At 37.7% G+C, this 20893-nt stretch overlaps 1 protein-coding gene across 2 annotated transcripts in view; it reads right to left on the bottom strand.

Annotated features, from left to right (window-relative positions):
- The window catches only part of Arih1 (ariadne RBR E3 ubiquitin protein ligase 1), a 92212-nt gene that overhangs the window by 11765 nt on the left and 59554 nt on the right, over positions 1 to 20893 (bottom strand). For both annotated transcript variants that reach the window (XM_052188158.1, XM_052188159.1), the window contains 5 exons: positions 9547 to 9613; positions 7259 to 7365; positions 2616 to 2658; positions 2111 to 2182; positions 195 to 325 (listed from right to left, as the gene is read on the bottom strand). In XM_052188158.1, the coding sequence (XP_052044118.1) occupies positions 195 to 325; positions 2111 to 2182; positions 2616 to 2658; positions 7259 to 7365; positions 9547 to 9613 (420 nt within the window). The remainder of the gene's footprint in view (positions 1 to 194; positions 326 to 2110; positions 2183 to 2615; positions 2659 to 7258; positions 7366 to 9546; positions 9614 to 20893) is intronic.

Genomic DNA, 20893 nt, shown 5'->3' with positions numbered 1-20893 from the left:
AATGAAATCCCAATCATTAATTCCTGTGAGAAATATGACTACCAAATACCTCTCAGAGGTTATCTTGAATACACTCCTATGTTGAAACACTATTTTTTTTAAATTAATGTTAATGGTGATAATCAAAGGCAGAAATATCATTTGTATGTGGCATACATCCTATATGAACATGCTCTACCATTTGTCCAACCTACCAGGCAGATCCATGTGGTTCCCAAGGGCCAAGACACACCCAGCAAAATTCTGCTTTACAGTTCTGGTTACGACAGACCATGTGATTACAACCGCCATCCTTCTCAATTGTGACATGGCATTTGGGACATTCCTATGGAAAAAAACTATAGAGTTGGTGTCAATGCTATACCATTGAGGACAGAAGTTAGTTCTAGATTTCATTTATTTATTAGAGTTCATACACATAAGTCATTTTAAAAAGTAGTAAGCATCTATGAAAGACCATTAAATGTAAAGTGTATTATTATTACTGGCTCTTTGCTTGTTTTGGTGCTTTTTTTTTTTTTTTTTTGGCCTGTTTGCTCTTTTTTTTCCGTTTGTGTTTTTCAAGATAAGATTTCTCTGTGTAACAAAGTTCTACTCAATTTGTAGACAGGCTGGCCTTGAATTCACAATGATCCACATCACTCAGGTTTTCTTGTGCTGGGTTTAAAGGTGTGTGCTATCACCACCTGGCTATTACTGGGTATTAATAGACACAAAATTGTAATGCTTTTTGAAAATTTATTTTTCTTTTTATGGGTATGTCTGTGTGTTTGCCATCTGTGTTCAAGTGCCTATGGAAACCACAACAGGGCAACCTACCATCTAGAGAGAGGGTTATAGAAGGTGGTGAGCAACCATGCAGGTGTTGGGACTTGACTGAACTTAGGGCCTATGAAAGAGAAGCTGCTGAGCCATCTCCCTACACAAATAAAAACAATCAGAATATTTTTAAACACACAGGAAGTTTGAATAAAGGTAAGTATTTTACTCAAGACAATGCTTAGTGCCGTCACCTAGCCGCAGAGTGCCTATCCAGGACACATTGTTTTCAGGGCTTTACATGCCCCATAAACCTATAAATTTTGTAATGCTGTTATTTATTTCTGCTTGTCTCATAAATAAATGACAAACTAATTCTAGGTCACATGGGATCTACATATAAGCAGTCTAGCATACAGAGTCAGGTAAGCAGGTAATCAGACCTGGACTTTCAAACTGAATTCATACTGAAGCTCAAAATTTTCATTTTTTTTAAAAAATGTGCAGGGCAGTGGTGGCGTATGCCTTTAATCCCAACACTTGGGAGGCAGAGGCAGGCGAATTTCTGAATTTGAGGCCAGCCTGGTTTACAGAGTGAGTTCCAGGACAGCCAGGGCTACACAGAGAAACCCTGTCTTGAAAAAACCAAAATCTACTTAAGAGTTTTTTGTTGAGATAGGGTATCTTACAAAGTCAGATATGTGTCTGACTCCCAAGTGCAATGATTAATGTGTGCCACTATGCCTGACTTTTAAATAATAATAATAATAATAATAATAATAATAATAATCCGAGTGATGTAGACATGTTGTATACACAAATGTACAAGAGACTAGAAGATGATGCTGAGAGTGCCCTGCTGTATAGCTCTCAGCCTTGTTCCTCTGAGACACTCTCATAGAACTTGGGGTTCCTCAAATTCAGCTAGGCTAATAACCACTGACCTTCAGGGAATCCACCTATCTCTGAATCTCAGCACTGCAGGTTACAGGTACACATGGTCACACCTCTTTTACGTGTGTGTCGAGGATCTGAACTCAGTACCTCATACTTGTACAACAAAGCAGTCACGATTAGAAAATTAACTTATAGAGGAAAACGCAGTGTTTTTATTATAATAAAACAGCTACTGCTGCCTTTTAGCTGCTCCAAAAAATAAACACCTGAAAGTGAATAAATAGGCAACCAGAGGAGGTGGGTGGGTGGGGGCATGGATAAAAGTTATCACAAAGCCCATACTGACATAAACTCACACTGTTTGCACTAATGCATACACACTTACCTATATCTGTGTTCACTATCAACAGTTGGGGTTGGGGTGGGGTCAGGGGAGACACACAGATGGACCAACCTTTGTGTTAGCTGCAATCCAATTAGACGTTTCACTGTCATCATCACACTTTTTAATCCACTTCTTCAACCACTAATTCAAAATAACAACTGTTAGAATATAACTAGGCTTAATAAGGATAGCCATTTATTTCAGCGCTTAAAAACAAGGTTTAAATATAAAACTCAAAAGGTAATGAATTTTCAATAAACATATTCTCAAAGTACAAAAATTTGAAGCTATAAAATTTCATTTATGTAAGATCAACCAAACAATAATTTTGTTTGGTTAAAGTTGAGTGGGGAATCTGGAACTTTGAGGAAAAGTCAAATTAACCTAAAAACTGAATGCCTTATCCTTGGATATCCTAAGAACAAATGGGAGCACTAAGTGCACTAAGGAATGCACTTATAGACTACCTGCAATGATCACTTGAAATGAAAAGAATAAAATCTTCTGTTAATTAGAATAAATCATCATCTATTATCTTTAATGAAATCTTAAAAGCAAAACAAAAACCCCTCACCTTACATTTAACTGGATCATGCCAATTTTCACCACAGTTAAAGCTGAAAAGAACACCAAGAGTTTAAATAATTAATCCTACTTAGTGTAAGTTAAAAAAATTATATCAACCGTTTCACATTCTACAGTTCCCCAGCACTATCAGCAAGTTCTAAATTACTCAGAAATACCAAGCCAAGGAATGGGTCTGGTTTTTCTATAGTATATTTTTTAGAATTAGTGTGTACTAGGACCAGCACATAGGTAGATATTTAGTATGTATGAAATGAGAATGACTAAACATATGAAGACCTGCTCTGGAAACATCTATACAATATATTTGCTTAACTTGTTCACTCAGATGGTACTGAAAAGCTTCTAGTAATGCTTCATCGATACATATTCTACCTTCACTTACTCAGTACTTCAACTAAAGAAAAAAAACCTTAATTTGCAGATTAATTCACAACTCCATACTAACATACAGTAAACAATACATGAGAAACAAAGAGGCAAATCCTTGAATAATGTGAACAGATTAAACTTAGCCCCACAGAGAGAAATAGTATTAATCAATCTATTCAATGCAAAATAAAGCAAGCCAAAACAAAAACAAAAAACAAACAAACAGGCATGGCAGCTCACACCTGTAATTCCAGCACCTCACACCTGTAATTCCAGCACTAAGAAAATATATTAAGAAGCATAAATGAAGGAAAAAAATACATGCTTATATGAGTACGGTAGCTACTGAATCCTAGGTCTCAAGAGAGGGAAAATAGGGAATTCAAGGCCACATAAGCACCTTGTCTCAAAATTGGGGTCTGGGGGACATAGAACTAACTGGTAAGGAGCCCACCAATCTAATTGCAAGCTACACAGAGTAAAGTCAGTAAGTCACAGAGTAAGATTTGACTGTGGTATGAATCCATTTGTATGGAGCAGTCAACAAATTTAATAAAACTCATACAAAAAGAAATTAGTGATTAAATGAAATCAAGTAAATGATTATTTCTCTAACAAAGAAGACACAGGGAATGTGATGAAACAGGGAACTGAGGAGCTTCAAATGTATTCCACACCCATTTCCTAACAAAAAGAAACATGGCTCTCAGTAAGAGCATTTGTTGCTCTTGTAGAGGACCCAGGCTTGACTGCAGGCACCCACATGGTGGTTGAGAACCATTCCTAACTCCAGTTAAAGGAGATCTGATTCCCTCTTCTGGTCTCTGAGGACACTGAATGCATGTGGTATTCAGACAAACAGGAAAAACACCCATACACATAAATAAACCTAATAATAGTAAATGAATCTTTACATTTTTATTTAAAAATAAATTTCAAGGTAGGTATGGAATATATTTCACCTTCTCATCTTATTAGAAAGGTAATTTTTTGTGTGGTGGCAGGCACATGTGTGCTATAGTAAAACATTTGCAAGTTCAAGGACAATGAATTTCCTCATCTTTGACCATGTTTGAAACAGGGTGTTTCTTCCCTTTGTTATTGTTCACTGAAGTGTATTCTAGGGTAGCTGGCTCACAAACTCCCAGTGATTCTCTTTGTTTTCTTTCCTATCTCGCCACAGGAATACACGGAGTAAAGGTGAATGCTAGGGTGTCCAGCTTTGTGTGCTTCTGGAACTCAGGTCTTTTACTCTTGCAAACGAAACATTACTTACTGACCAGTCAGTCTGTCTAGATCACAAGGTTAAACTCCAATACTGTTGATCTTTATCAATGCAATTTGTAATTTATACATGCTTATGTATTTGTGAATTTATTTGCCCTTTGGCTATTAATTATTTTGGCTATTTATTTAATAATATGTATATTTATTAATTCTATGGCTGTATTTAGAGAATCAGAACAGTATTAAAATACCAGCAAAACATCTATTTGGTAGCTCTACATGGCTCCTTTCCTTTCCTTCTTTAGAAAATAATTTTGTAATTATACTTATGTAGAGAACACTCAGTGTACATTAACCCAGTTTATTGGTGAGTTCTTTAGCCTTTGCCGTTTCCAGCTTGGCAATGTGAGCCACAGACTTAGGATCAGGATGTTGCCTCCCCAGTGGCAGCGGATCTTGTCATATCTGTCACTATAATTGTCCTGATGGCTTCCATCAGCTTAGCCAGAGCTCCCTTGTCTTCCGAATTAACCTGTATGAAGGCAACAGTGGTGCATGTCTTCCTGTGGACCAGGCGCCCAGCCTGGCCTTTCTCTTGATGATGCAGTAGGATAATCCCATCTTTCAACACAGGGCAGGGCAGGGCAGGAAGGAAAACCACCAGCTCAATGCGGTCTACATCATAGGCAATCACCACCAGCTGAGCCTTCTTGTTCTGACTGTGTTGACTCCTGTTCGGAGGACAGGTGGTCTCTTAGTTGAGACGTCCCCTTTGCCAGCGGCTTTCTTCTCAGCACCAGCCAGTAGCCTTTGCTTTGTCTCTGGCCTGTACTTGTTTGTGGGCAAGCTTAAGCAGCTAAGTAGCTGTTTGCCTGGCCAGGGCCTGGGTGAACTGGTTAATAGCAGGAGGTACTACTTTGAGCCGCTTACAGAAGATGTAAGCTGCAGCATGATGTAGTGGGGCCATTTGACGAAGTTTATTAGGTCTCTTTTGGGCTGGATGTCCTACCCAATGCCAAAGGTTTGGGGCCTTTTCTCAAAGGATTGACCACCTTCTTGGCCTCTTGTTTCCTGATGATGGTGGGGGCCAGGGCCACCTTCTATCCCTTGGGCATCTTGCTCGGCTGGTAGAGTGGCTCCTTTTCTTTAAAAGATCTTTTTGCTATATTCTCCATGTACCCAAATCCGATTCCAATGTTGAAATCTAATCACCAGTGAAATGGCATTAAAATGCAGGGGTTGTTGGTAATGATGGCATACACCTTTAATCCTAGCACTTCTAGAGGCCAGTATAATCTACTAATGTTTTAGGACAGCCAGGGTTAATGTAGAGAGATTCCTCTCTCAAAAAAACACAACTGCCTGTTCCACCCAACATATACATACTAGTAGCATTTGTAAGGTAATTATGTCATGAGGACTGCATTCATGAACACTGTAACAAAGAAATTGAAGACTCCAGCCTTGTTGCTTCTACTATGTGAGATTATTCACAAGGTATCCTCTAAATAGCAAAAAGTAAACTTACACCAATACAAGTAATCACCAGCACATTGACGCAGGACTTCCCAGCTTACAAAACAAATTCTTGCCATGTAAATACTAGATGATCTTGGTATTTTGTTATAGCAACTTAACAGGCTAAGAGAGGAAATTGCTCATGAGCAGTGAATCTAAAATGAGGAAGCAGATTTGAACACAGTAATAGACAGGGGTTGGGATATATGTTAGAAAGAAATACATTATCGTGTGTGTGTGTGTGTGTGTGTGTTTCTTGATTGTGGTGAAACCTGATAATGAAAACAGAGGTGTAGAGACAGTCTCAGTCATCTTGAGTATATAAGCAGAAGGTGTGTGAAACTAAGGCTAAGAAAAGTCATTCTAGTGAGGTCTCTGATGAAAATGAAGATATTATTGCAAACTAGAGGACAACTATTCACTGTAAAAAGTAGAACCTGACTTAATTAACTATCTGTGCCATACTGTTTTATGCAGTTGTAGAAATGGACAAACAATGAAAGTGAATATTTGATTGAATAAATATTGTTGAAGATACAACTGGGCTCTTGGATGTTGAAAAAAAAAGAGCAAAAACTTTCAAATTGAGAAATTCTCAGGCTACTTACCCACTTAGAAAAAAAAAAAAAAAAGCCAGCTAAACACTTCAGAGACATTGAGATATTCCCCAATATCTGGTGTTGAAAATTCCTGATAAATGACATCTATTGCTCAGATAGAGAAGGGTATACTATAGAACTCTGAAGTCCCATGTTACCAGGACAGATGGCCTAAACAACCAACATATTTTCTTTTTTCTTTTTTTAAATAAGCCACACAGTCTTTATTTCAAGAGCCAGATGAAAATGCAGTAGAACAAACAGCAATTCAGATAGTTCAGCACTGGCATTAAGCTTTGACGGAATTTGATCCCCAAGACACCACCACAACCTCAACAAGCATGGAAAAGGGACATCTCTCTGAAGTGTGTACGTGTGTGTACGTGTGTGTGTGTGCCCGTGCGCGCGCATACGAGCAAGCAAACATACACACACACACACACACACACACACACACACACACACACTTTCTCAATGTTGAAAAAAAGGCAATTAACCTAGATAAAGTTTTCTCTCATTAAAGGTTAAAGTGAAATATAAAGGAAATTGTAATTATAAATTCATTCCCCCCTCCCCCCATGAACAATACAGTCAGCAGGTATGATGGCACATGCTTATCCCAGCACTTGGGACAGACATTGAGCAGGGATTAACATGAGTTTGAGGTCAGTTTGGGCTATGAAACAAAACTGCCTTAAGCAAAACACACACCCCACTATCATATACATGCATAATGCTCCAAAAGATAAAATGCATTAAGAACAAAAATTTAAGAGGTGATCTGTTTCTTACTTAAAAGAAATATACACTACTTTTAACTAGTATCATTTATTTCCCAGCATGAAGTTTCCCATTTTATTATCAAGATTAAAAAGAAAAGGTAGAAGAAACCCTATGTACGAAATCTCTTGCTTACCAAAACTGGCGGCCACATTTGCAGCGAACTGGTTTTGCATCAGGATACTGGACTTTAACAACATGGTGGCAATCTGGGGCAGGACACCACTTTAACAGTCGGTTGCACTGAAACACAAGTTAGAACATCTTAAAAATGATAGCAAGTTAAACTACACAATATCTAGTAAGGTCAAAAGAGACAACAAAACCATATAAGACCTGCAGTCTTCTATAATGCATATTATATGTAATATTTTCTCATAATTATCATCTTTTAATCAGAAATGAGTATTAACATTTGATGCATGTGGGGAGATATATGGTATTTCTATTTTATTTTGTTAAAAATATGGTAGATTACATTGAAGTTTATTCAATGTTAACCAATTCTTACAACTTATTTATTTGAATTCTGGGATCAAAATCAAGGATCTTAGGCAAGTGCTTTACAAACTGAGCAAAACCCCCAACTCTAAAGTGTTGTTAAGTTTGTGGTTCCATTATTTGTTTACTTTGGTTTTAGGGACCAAATCTCATATCTGACAGGGAAGCCTTCTACCACAAAGCTGTATCCCAGACCTTCACAAGATGACTTATCTTTCAACTTTTAATTCTATAAAATTAAGAACTAGCTTTTCATTCTACCTACAAATCCCACAGATACTTAAACAGTATTTAATTATGTTTTTTGTCTTTCTCTGTTTTAAAACGAGGTCATTCACTAGGTAGATTAGCGTTCCCTCAAATTTGTGATTCTCTTGACCTAGCCACTTCAGTGCTGGGATTTCCAGGGGTATTCCACCCCAACCAGGCGAAACACAAACTATGAAGTATGTTTATTATATGAAGAAGACATGCCTTAAGTAACATTCTGTACTAGGCTTCAAAAATCAAATCACTGGCTGGACATATAACTCATTAGGAAGTCACTGGGGCTGCATGCCTTTAATCCCAGCACTTGAGAGGCAGAGGCAGGCGGATTTCTGAGTTCGAAGCCAGCCTGGTCTACAAAGTGAGTTCAGGACAGCCAGGGCTACACAGAGAAACCCTGTCTCGAAAAAAACAAAACCCATAACCCCCCCCCCCAAAAAAAGGAGGTCACTTGCTTAACATGTAGATTTGAAAGGCCTAGATTCCATGTTACAAACAAAAATTAAAGTACACTGATCATTTCAAAAGGCACAGAAAACATTAATTTGCAGTTTTATAGTTTAATCTCTAACACAAATAAAGGCTATATTCAAAAATGAAAATACCAAGCTATACTGACATTGCAATAATGGGCACTGGCACTTTTAATAAAACCTGAGGAAAAAAAACTATTTTGTTTTGTAGCCTATACACAGGGCTCTCTGCAGCAGCTGCCACTGAAGAACAGAATCAGTATGAACAAAGATGTAACAGGCATTTCCCAGTAATACTTTTGTTTTTTGAGTCAGGGTGTCTCTGCATAGCCCAGGCTGTCCTGGAACTCACAGAGATCCACCTGTCTCCACCTCCCTGACTGCTGGGGTTTAAAAGTCATGCACTACTACTATACCACCTCCAATAAACCCTTATTTACAAATATAGGAAAGCCATAATTTGCTGACAACTGGTTTATGAAAAACTTGTATAAAATAAGTAATTTTAAGAAATTATCCAGCACTTGGGAGGCAGAGGCAGGCAGATTTCTGAGTTCAAGGTCAGCCTGGTCTACAGAATGAGTTCCAGGACAGCCAGGGCTACACAGAGAAACCCTGTCTTGAAAAACCAAAAAAAAAAAAAAAAAAGAAAAAGAAAAGAAAGAAAGAAATTATGTGTGGAGATGCATATTTTGCCTACATGTATGTCTGTGAACCATGTGAGTGGTGCCCACAGATGACCTAAAAAGGCACTGGGAATAGAAGCTGGGTCCTCTGGAAGAATAGCCAGTACTTTAACTGTGAACCACCTCTCCAGTCCAATAATTACAATATTCTTTATTGGCAATGAATTATAAGACAATTAGAGAACAATGTTAGGATACTCAACATGATTATGACATGTTTAACAACATAAGAATAAAGAACAGTAAAGAAAAGTACTATTAAAAATGGTAACAGGTTCATTTTGGTTTGAAAACTAGTAGTTCAGATAAAGGGCACCCAGTACTTAGGAGGCAGAGGTAGGTGGAAATCGATGAGTTAAAGGCCAGCTGAGGCTACATGAGACATTTCAAAAAACCAAGCCAACCAAAACAAAACTACAAAAAGAGCATAACTAGTATATTTCAATTAATAAACAGAGTTTTTGAAAGTTAAAAGTAGAGTAACACAAACCACTTACCTCTACAAAGCTATTTGTTATTAAATGCTGATATTTTAATTTAACTTTTGAATCTGTGATCAGGCGCCTGAAACCAAGAATAAAACAAGCTACTAAGTTTATTAAGCCAAATTTAACCATGTGTATAAAGAAAATGTAACTTCAAAAGTGTTTATGCTATGGTATAAAAATACGTAAGTTGAAAATACCAAAATATACTATCAATCCAATATTTGTCCTAACAGTATGTCCAAGTTTCTATAATTTGACTTGGATAACCAATTTTCTCATATATTATATTCTCAATATTCTATTTTGCCAAGTACATGTTGTAGCCTGAAGACTGCAAGTCTGTGGTCCTTGAAGATTTTCTGTAATTCCTGAATACCTTTTTAAGAACCAGACTCCATGCATGAAATAAAACAGATGCTATCAACAAGAATGTTAGTGACTACCTGTGTATAGTTTTGAGAGCTGCCTTCATGTGGCAGTTCTTGGCAATTAAATGGAAAAATACACAGCAACCTGGTTTTCTCTGGGCGTCCTACACACATCTGCACACTTTCTGTAACTTACAACACAACCGCAACAAAGTAAGGAACTGTGGAGCTGAAGTCTCAGTTAATGAAAAACATCCTTCTTAATGTCACAGGAAAATGGTGTAAAAGTGGAAGACATAGCTGAGTAGTTAAGCATTTGGCAAACACATTCAAGAATCAAGGTTCAATCACCACCAGAGTTTTCTTGTTATTGCTGGTTTTTAGGTGGAATTAAAGCCAGTGTGATAGTGAACGATAGCCACTGACAAAACAACCTCTTCACATGCATATAGTTATTAGGTGAGATAGTATTACATGCTCTGGCTTCATAGTTAATTCTTTATTACCACCACCACCACCACCACCACCACCGGCAGCATTACTATTATTGAGACCAGGTCTGTGTAGTATGTATTTCTTGGCTGTCCTGAAACTCACTATTTAGACCAAGCTAGCCCTAAATTAACAGAGAGCCTCTTCCATCTGCCTCCCAGGTGCGGAGAATGAAAGGCATGAGCCATTTAACCAATATCCAAGCCCAACCCTTTTGTTCATCAGCTTCATATCCTCCCCTGTCCTTCCTAGAGACCACAGTGTTAGGTTACTTTCAAGTGTGTTCTTATCAGACCAAATGTGAGCTTGATATTCAACCTTCATATTCATGTTGAAAGCAAAGTCTAACAATAATTAGTCTATTTAGCAGTTCCTCAACAAGTTAAACACAGCATCACCACCATTACAAACCTCTTCAACTTCCCTCCTAGATATACACACTTGGATTAAAAATGATGTCTCACAAAATATTACACACAATGTTCATATGACAAACACTCACAAAAATGTACAAACAGTCATAATGGTATACAACTCAACAATAAAATATTTTAAGTGGTGATTCATTTCAAAACACAACTATGCCAAATACTGAACCTAAAGGGGGGGGGGGGGGGGGAAACAGCCACAGCAACAACCAAGCGTTATGGTTTCGCTTACATATCATTTCTATGTTACACCAACAGAAACCAGATGAGTACTTGGTAGTATTGGGAGATGTGGAAATAGTTGAATGGAAATGGAATGATAAAAATATTTTAGGATTAACTATAGACCTAGTATTTAGGAGGTTGACACAAGAGAGTTTTCCCTTTTAGTAAAGCTTATATTGCATAAACTGTTCCTTAAAACAAAAACAAAAAAATCAGCACCGGGCTTTATCTGCCTTTGTAAAATAACTTCCTAGTATTGAAAAACTATGTAATAAAAATACATTACCAGCCGGGCAGTGGTAGCGCACACCTGTAATCCCAGCATTCTGGGAGGCAGAGGCAGGCGGATTTCTGAGTTCGAGGCCAGCCTGGTCTACAGAGTGAGTTCCAGGACAGCCAGGGCTATACAGAGAAACCTGTCTCAAAAAAAAAAAAAAAAAAAAAAAAAAAACACCACCCTGTCTATGAATTTGTATTTTTTTTGTAAATAAAGAACCACCTCTCCTCCCCCCCCCACTTTTTTGGAGTGGGGATGTTGAGACAGGAATTTTTTTCTTCCTTCCTTGAAACAAGATCTCACAAAACATCCCAAAGGCCTCAAAAACTCAGTTATCCTGATCATTCTCCCAAAACACAGACACACACAAATAAAGACTGTCAAAACCCAATAGTCAAAGCATTCCTCTCTGACACTAACTCCCTGTAATTCAGTCAGATGGCTGGATAAATTGAGTGATGGACAAAGACCATATAATGACTTGACAATCCCTACAAATTGTCTTGTGCAGTTTACCCTAACCCTCACTTCTTTGCATCTCCCTACTTTAATCTATATATTTGTTTACAGTAAAACAAATCATCTCTCAGAGACAAAAGGCAAGCCATGGGGGAAGAGGAGAGGCTGAAACGTATACAATAAAAATTGCTATAATAGACCAAACAGAATTTAAAAAATGGAAAAATCATTCCAATAGGTACTTCATTAAAAGGGATATGGTAGGCTAGAGAGATGACTCATTAGGTAAAAGCAAGTTCTCAAAAGCTTGATGAGTTTGAGCACCACGGCCTATACAGAAGAGAGTAATTCCCACAAGTTGTTCTCTCACACCCACGTGTGTCATGGTATGCATATATAATAAAATAACTAAAGTAAAAAAAATTTTAAAGAGTTACCTGAACTGATATAAATGTAAAAGTATGCTTTATATTATCTACCACATTCCCACAAGAATGGCTAAAAGACTAGTACTCTCATATTTAGTGAGGAATATATACATATACATTTTAGAAAATAATTTGGCAGAATCTACTAAACAAGATATTTTGGTAGATATAACCCAAGGAAGTCGGTGTATGTCTGCCAAAAGACATATAGAAATATTCTTTGAAGTTTTATACACTGGCCAAAAACAAGCCACTCAATTCTCAATTATGCAGAGAATTAAACATTATACAAGAATAATAACTACAGATAGACACACACACACCATGCCCATGAGGAACAGATCCATAAACAAAAGAAGACAGGCAAGCCAACTCAGGTGAACAAGATTAATGATCCTTGGAACCCAAGTGACAGGAGATAACGACTCCTAAAAGTTGTCCTCTGAAAAAGTTGTTCTCATATGATCAATGGCACGTGTATGCCATCAATCAAAACTCATATAATGCATACAATAGTAATGAATTTAAAAAATATACAGTATATCATGCTACCTAAGAACTGGCAAAATACAGGTGACTCATTTATTTGCAGTTAAGAGCACTAGCTAAGACTTATATAATTTTCTAGCCAAGCCACTGGCAAAACATAAAAGAATCAGTGACAGAAAGAAAACAGCCATAGAGCTAATAATGTATAGTAATTATATACTTGTTATCTTAGGCGTAGAAATAAAGATAAAGCATAGCATAAAGAACAACTACTTCATATTAAATAGCAGGGAATTAAGAAGAACCGCCTAAAACTGATGGAACAGTGCTTAATGTCAAAAACATCGTTTGATCTAGTAATCAATGAGACTATGAATTAGAAACAGAGGTGGGGGGAGATTGGGTTCTGGGATCTAACCCCAAAACAACTATAGTCCCAGTAAACATGACAACAATGGATATAGCTCTCATAAAGATGAATGGCAACAAGTCTAAAATCCAGACTCAAAAATAAAAGGTACAAGTCACAGGATGTGGAATCAGATCCATCACAATTCCAGATGATATTGTTACAACTGGCTAGTCAAAACACAATGAAACAGCTGGACATGGTGGCATATACCTGTAGTCACAGAACCCAGGAGGCTGACCAGGAAAATTTGAATTCAGGGCCAGCCTAGGCTACATACAAAGTGAGATACTATTGCCATAAAAAAGATGGGAATAAATACACTACTTGAACATCTTTAAAGACTTTATGATATAAAGGTTAGCTTTTATTCTTAGATACTAGAAGAGATACACATATAGTGAAATAAATTGAGACCCTAAGCAGGTAAGTAAATAAAAAAATTAATGATTACAATGAATAATAACACATTTGGTTCTAAGTAATGAATGATACATAATTTTCACTAGTTTCATGAAAGCATCAAGGAAGAAACTCTTGTAACAAAAAAAGCTCTCAAACTATATCATCTGTATAAATCTAGATAAGGCTAATGTATAGGAAAAACTATGCTAATAGTCTTGATGGTAAATGAATTATTAATGAGCTATTTTTTGAAGGTCCATGATATAGTGATGATGATATATTTCCTCAAGTACTTACTCAAAGATGCTAAGGCATAAAAAAAGCTAATGCATTCAATTAGCAATGTTAAGTATTTAAGAGGACTAGAGATGTAATTCAGTGGTAGAGTTCTTGTGTAGTGGGTAATAAGAAAGTGTACCGCCCTGACATAGACTCTATAAACGGTGGGAGTCCCACACTTCTGCCCAGCACCCATTCCTTCTAAGTATCTGGTAAGGCATGGCTCTTAAACTTGAATAGTTAACCAAATATATTTATATATAAGAAACTTCCAATTTCAAAATGCCAATTTATAATGATAAAGTCTTATCCCACTATTTCTGACCTCTCCAAAACACCAGAAATACATTGAAGCCATCTGGATATCCGAGTCTCCCTCTCTCTTCTCCCGCTCGTGCGGTCCACCCAGCCTCTCTCCCTCCTTAGTCCTCCTTGTCTCTCCCCTACAATCACTGGCCTCTCACTGCCTCAATGTGAATACTTAGGAAATATCTTGCAACATTCATGCCTCCTACATCATTGCCCTATAGGTTTGATCTCCAACACTGAGAAATAAATAAGAAATCTAGCTGGGGTAGTGGTGCACGCCTTTAATCCCAGCACTTGGGAGGCGGAGGCAAGCAGATTTCTGAGTTCAAGGCCAACCTGCTCTAAGAGTGAGTTCCAGGACAGCCAGGGCTACACAAAGAAACCCTGAAAAACCAAAATAAATGGATGGATGGATGGATGGATGGATGGATGGATGGATGGATGGATGGATGGATGGATGGGAGGGAGGGAGGGAGGGGAGGGGAGGGGGGAGGAAAGGAAGGAAGGAAGGAAGGAAGGAAGGAAGGAAGGAAGGAAGGAAGGAAGGAAGGAAGGAAGGAAGGAATCTGAGAGTTGGAATAGGGAAATAGCTTGGTGGCAGAGAGTAGGCTTAGAATGCAGGAGGCATACAAGTATTTAATCCTCTTGAGGATGAAGAGGAAAGGGCAGCTCCAGAGTATAAGCAACAATAAAAGTAAGTTAAAAAAAAAAAAGAGTTTTAGAAGCTTATAGGATGCTGACCAAATTAAAATTAAAATCAAACTGAGTCCTGAATAACAACTCAAAGGATGAATGCACTAGAATAATTAAAGATTTGGAAAGAGTAGTAACCATGATAGAGGAAGCAGTAGAAAAAACAGTAAAAATCAAAACCAAAAGCAAATGAAACACACAATATTTTCATGAGACCAAGTCCCTGTATAGCTGCAACAGAAAATGTAAGAGAAGATAATAAAAAAGGTGAACAGCATAGGATGGCATTTGTAAAATACTACTGGAAGGTCATGAAACTGTGAGGAAAAAAAGTCACGTAGGAGCCAACGGCAAACTTACAGCAAAGAAAAGATGACCTGTATCACGCTAAAGGCAATAGGAATAGATAAGAAAGAATATGTATTCACATTGAGGGTAGCCTGGAAGATGTAAGGACAAACGAACTAAATTTGGTATAAGAGTAAGTACTGGGGCTGGAGAGATGGCTCAGCGGTTAAGAGCACTGACTGATCATCTGAAAGTACAGAGTTCAAATCCCAGCAACCACATGGTGGCTCACAGCCATCCGCAAAGAGATCTGACACCCTCTTCTGTCTGAAGACAGCTACAGTGTACTCATGTATAATAATTTAAAAAAAAAAAAAAAAAAGAAGTACACGGGAAAAAAAAAAAAGTACTACACGAATCCAGATGGTATGGTTGCTCTCCTGGACTACCGTGAAGAGGTGTAATTCATGATTTTCTTTAACTGGATCTATCACTTGTCACCTTAACTGGCTGCTGCTTACATCCATACAACACCAGGACTTTAGGACAGATGGGACTGAGGTCATCTTGAACTTTTATTTTGACTGATTTATTTGGAATGGAGGCATTGCTTTTTAAAGAAAAAATCATGTCTATGGGTTGTCTAAAAATAAAGTGCATTTAAATTCGGGGGGGGGGGGGGGGAAGTAAGTACTGAAGATAGGAGAAAGGCAAATCCAGAATAACATCAAGGTTTCTAATTCGGCAAAGTCCTTACCACCTAGTGATAACCTGAGAAGCAAAACTGAGTAAAAGGAGGTAATGGCTGAGAATGGCATAGGCAAGACAAGGTGGAACCTGTGAATATACACATGGAGATGGCTGACAAGCCTTAAGATACAAAAGTCCCAAATTCAAAAGAGGATTATGAGATGGAGATACAAATTTGCATATTGACATTGTATGACTGGTAAAGACATTTAAACTATTCTAGAAAGAAACATCAGCTTAGCAAATAGTCAAAACTTATACACGAGAGAGGAATGGAAGCAGGGCAGTATAGAAAATAGCACAATGAACTATACAAAAAAACCCCACTTCTGACTAAAGATTATGTAGTTAATATAAAGAGAGAAGTAGAGTACATTCCACATTTGAGGGAAAGCAATCAACAGAACTCTGGGAGACACAAATGTTTGCATTAGCATAGCCTTTTATGAGGCTATTATGATATAAAGAACATATTTAATAACAAAAAGAGAAAAGTCTCTCAATAAATAAAATCCTCACAAAACTATTAAGCTAGAAATTGTACAGTTGAAAAGTATTATTTTTAGCTCCCCAGCCCTGAAAAAGAAAACATGCATAAGTGAAATAAAATCCTGACCAAAGGTTTCAACAGACATAAGATGGCAAAATCAGACAACACAAAAATAAACAAGTTAATAAAAACATTAAAATCTATTTACCCAAGATTTATCAATAAAAATCTTTTAAGTCTTTGGAAAGTAAAAGGAAAATATACTAATGAAAACAAGCAGATCTTCCAAGAAATATGTGTCAAATAAAAACATCAGTGGGTGTAATGGAGATGCAATCAATAAAGGACAGAAATAACATCCCCAGCACCACCAGCACCAATACAGCATCATGAGACTGCAGTGCATACGGTCCCCAGCACCTACATTATGAAGGTGGCCCAACTATAATCTCAGTATTAATAAATAATGCAAGGACAGGGATCCCTGGAGCAAGATGGCCAGCTAAAGCAGCTGAAGCAGAGGTTCAACTGAGAGACTAAGACTCCCAATATTAGCCCTGGATCTCCACACACATATTCACACTGCCAAGTACATACTTCTATGCTCCCATAAAAACGGAGACAAAGAAGGGAATGTATTTTAAGAAATCATGAGGCTAAATAAGTATGGTGATATGAATACCATGCATCTAGAAGGTAGGGCTAATGAAGAGTCCAAGGTTTTTTCCCAGCTACATATCAAGCCTAGGGTGCACGGGGATCTTGTCTTAATAAACATAACAAGCTAAAGGGATAACTCAGTAGCTAAGGGCAGCAGCTATTCTTTTATTAGAGGATTCAATGTATGTTCTCGGAACCCACATTAGTTGGTTTACGACCACTTGCAACTCCAGCTCCAAGGGGACCTGATGGCCTCTTCTGGATTCTGAGAGCACCCACACCATTAATCTAACACTGGGAAGACAAGAGTCAAAAGGGTCTCTGTGAATTCGAGGCCAGATAGTGTTACATAGCAATATCCTGACTTACCTGTACCCCATGAAATAAGCAAAATATTCTCATTTTTTTTTGTTGTTTTTGTTTTGTTTTTCAAGACAGAGTTTCTCTGTGTAGCCCTGGCTGTACTTGAACGCAGAAATTCGCCTGCCTCTGCCTCCCAAGTGCCGGGAATTAAAGGCGTGTGCCACCACTCCTCGGCCATGCTCAACTTTTATTAAGAAAGAAAAAAAAAAAAAAAAAAACTTCTGAGTCCAGAGTTCAAAATGCTGTACACAGGACAAACACAAATGGAACTTCCTAGACAAATCAGAATCCAAAACACAGCACCAAATATGGGGAGAAATTACAAGTAAGTCATCAGGAGGCAAAAGAGTAGTAACAAAAATAGTGTAATAACACATCCCAAGCACTAATAATTACTAAAAGACGAAGAATGTGTGCACTTATGTATTTATACATGATGTCAAGCATCAATTCATAAATGTTGCAATTTATTCTCCCTCTGGTACTTTATTCCCATTACTTTAGATATTACCAAAAGTCTTTCATCTTTATCTAACTTGAAATACTAAAAAAGAAACAAAAGAAAGCAACAATAACAAAAATCTGAATTTAATTTACACCTACATGGATTTTGGGTCGAATTTAAATATCTTTTATAATGATCTGCTTGCTTATCATGTAGAAATATCATCTTTTTAATTCCTGATTTGGGGGTGAGGGGTATGCATTGTGTGTGTGTGTGTGTGTGTGTGTGTGTGTGTGTGTGTACACGTGCGTGCACGCTTTCATGTGTACACTACTGCACAAGCACGTGTAGGTCAGAGGACAACCAAGCTTGGCTTTTTTCCTCTTTTTTTTCTTCCCCAGATGTGGGCTACAGAGATCGACTAAGGTACTCATGCTTGCATAGCAGACACTTTTAACAACAGAATTACTGGCCCAGTACTGGAGTATCATCTGCTTAAGGATCTGGAAAAGTCAAGGAAACAAGGCACAATAGTTTTATGTCTTACAACTTTACCCAGCAACCAATTAACCAACTGTGCTCCTGAGTTTATAAGATCCTTATGGTTTTAATGTGTACATACTGAAAAACAACCTTTACCATGTTGTCATTAAAATACCTGAGACAACAACCTGAACAATCTGTTAACCCTAACTGGTAGTGATATTCACGGGCTTGTATCAATTCATTTAATTAAAGAAGATGTTCTAATATCTAAGACTATACAATTCTGTGTGAAATTTATTGCACGTAACTCCTCTCTCTGAAAACCACATTTCCCCTATTTTCTACTCATGACTAAACTCACTATAATCTTACATCTATTTTTAGCAGGAACAACCAATCTGTTTTCATTCTAATACTCATTTATAATCCTGAGAAAGTGACACCACCAATGACCACTTGATGGCATTCTCTATCCCCAACCCCCACCATTTTGAAGTTGGGTCTCAGGTATCCCTGGCTAGCCTCAAATTCAAACTCACTATGTATACAAGGATGACCAGTGTTGGGATTATAGATAAGAACCACATCTAGTCTCACATAAAACAGGAGCCAAGGAGGGCTTTCTGCATGATAGGCAAACCCTCCACCAGGTCAGCTAAAGCCCTAGCTAAGCAAGTCTCTATTCCCTTGGTTCCTGTACTTTTCACTCAAAGCACCAGCTAATGAAGTGGTTTAAACTGGAGATTACATTCCTCTAGATAGCATAAGTTGGCTTCAGTTCTGCAACCCACCTGCCTCAGCTTCTTGAGTATATAACTGATCATGCCTGACTACTACTCTTCAACTTTTTTTTTAATTCTACATTTCTCCCAGGAGTGGTTTTCTTTCTTGTTACTTACCTTGTTTACTAGATTCTAAACCTAAAGGGAACTAGGTCCTAACTAAATGGACAGCTATACTAGAAGCATTCATGTAACACAGATAGTTTCTAAATTCTTGTTTCTACTTGCTTCCCAATGATATATTGACTCCTAAATTCTTTTTAACCTACATTTCAAAGACCCTTTTTTTGGTTTTTGGTTTTTTCAAGACAGGGTTTCTCTGAATAGCCCTGGCTGTCCTGTCACTCTGTAGACCAGGCTGGCCTTGAACTCAGAAATCAGCCTGCCTCTGCCTCCCAGAATGCTGGGATTACAGGCGTGCGCCACCACTGCAAAGCTTCAAAGACCCTTCTAAACAAATCTCTTTAACCAGTATTTCCCTCACTCTTAAAGCATCCTCCACTACCATCAACCATATTACTACAGCTTTGACAAGTATCAATGACAAAACAATATTATGAACTGTTAAATTCTTTTCATCCATATCTTAAATAACCCCTCCCCTATTTGGCTAACCACTGCAAAATTTCTAAGAGAAAAGCTCATGACTATTTAAAAACAGTGACATATTTTTGTTTAGCCTTCCCAACATTTCCTCACCCCTAATTTGTACTCCCTTTGTTATTTTTAGTCATAAGAGACAATTTGTTTCTTTCGAATACTGCTTTACATATACTTTTATGTTATACTAATTATTGTGGACCTTTTGGGGAATGACATTGTATATAATCCATAGAAGCTCCCAGTAATCTCTGGAATTAATCAATAGGATACAGTACACTGTATGACAGACATGATGAAAGTACCACACTGAAGAAAAAATACAATGGACATGAATGCACCAGGGGACAAGATAAAAAGAGGAAGAGGGGTGGTAACTGATTTATTTTTGGTAGCTTAGACAATAATGGAAATAGAATTAACTTAAGACAAACAAGACGAAATGCAGAACTAATAACAGCAGTAAATATGTTGCAAATAAACCCAAGTAGACCGAAATGAAGAAGGTAGAATGGAGTTGGGTGATGGTGGTGGTACATTTATTTAAGCAGTACTCAGGAGGCAGGGGCAGGCAGATAACTTTTGAGTTCAAGGTCAGGATGGTCTACAGAGTTCGTTCCAGAACAGCTACCAGGACTACACAGAGAAACCTTGTCTTCAGAAACAGGGGAGGAGGGGAGGGGAAGGGAGGGGGAGGGAGAGAGGGGAGGGGAGGCAAGGAGAAAGGCTCAGCAAGTAAGAGCACTTTTTAACAAGCCTAACAACCTGAGTTGGATCCCTGGGACCCACATGCACTGTGGTACTTGCACGCACACAAATAAAAAATTTCGGGGCTGGAAAAATGGTTCTGTGGTTAAGAGCACAGACAGCTCTGACATAGGTCCCAAATTCAATTCCCAACAACCACATTGGTGGCTCACAAACATTTCTAATGGAATCTCATGTCCTCTTGTGGTGTGTCTTAAGACAGTGGCAGTGTATTCACATACATCAAACAAATCTTTTAAAAAATAATAAAAATAAAAAGTAAAAAATTCCCCCAAGTGGAACACTTGAGCTTTATTAGCTGTGCTGGTCAAGTTAATTAGGTTAAATTTACTTTTTAAACAACACTGCTGTCATTTTATTACTTTTTAATCACAGAAAAAAACTTTCTCTATAGGTGATTACCTAAAACTAATTATACAATTTGTATATGGATCATTCAAGACCTCAGTGTGCTTGGCATCCT

This window comes from Apodemus sylvaticus, chromosome 7, assembly GCF_947179515.1.
Source record: "Apodemus sylvaticus chromosome 7, mApoSyl1.1, whole genome shotgun sequence".
NCBI lineage: Eukaryota > Metazoa > Chordata > Mammalia > Rodentia > Muridae > Apodemus > Apodemus sylvaticus.
The sequence above is the reverse complement of the archived record's forward strand: the minus strand, read 5'-3'. Positions and strand labels throughout refer to the sequence as shown.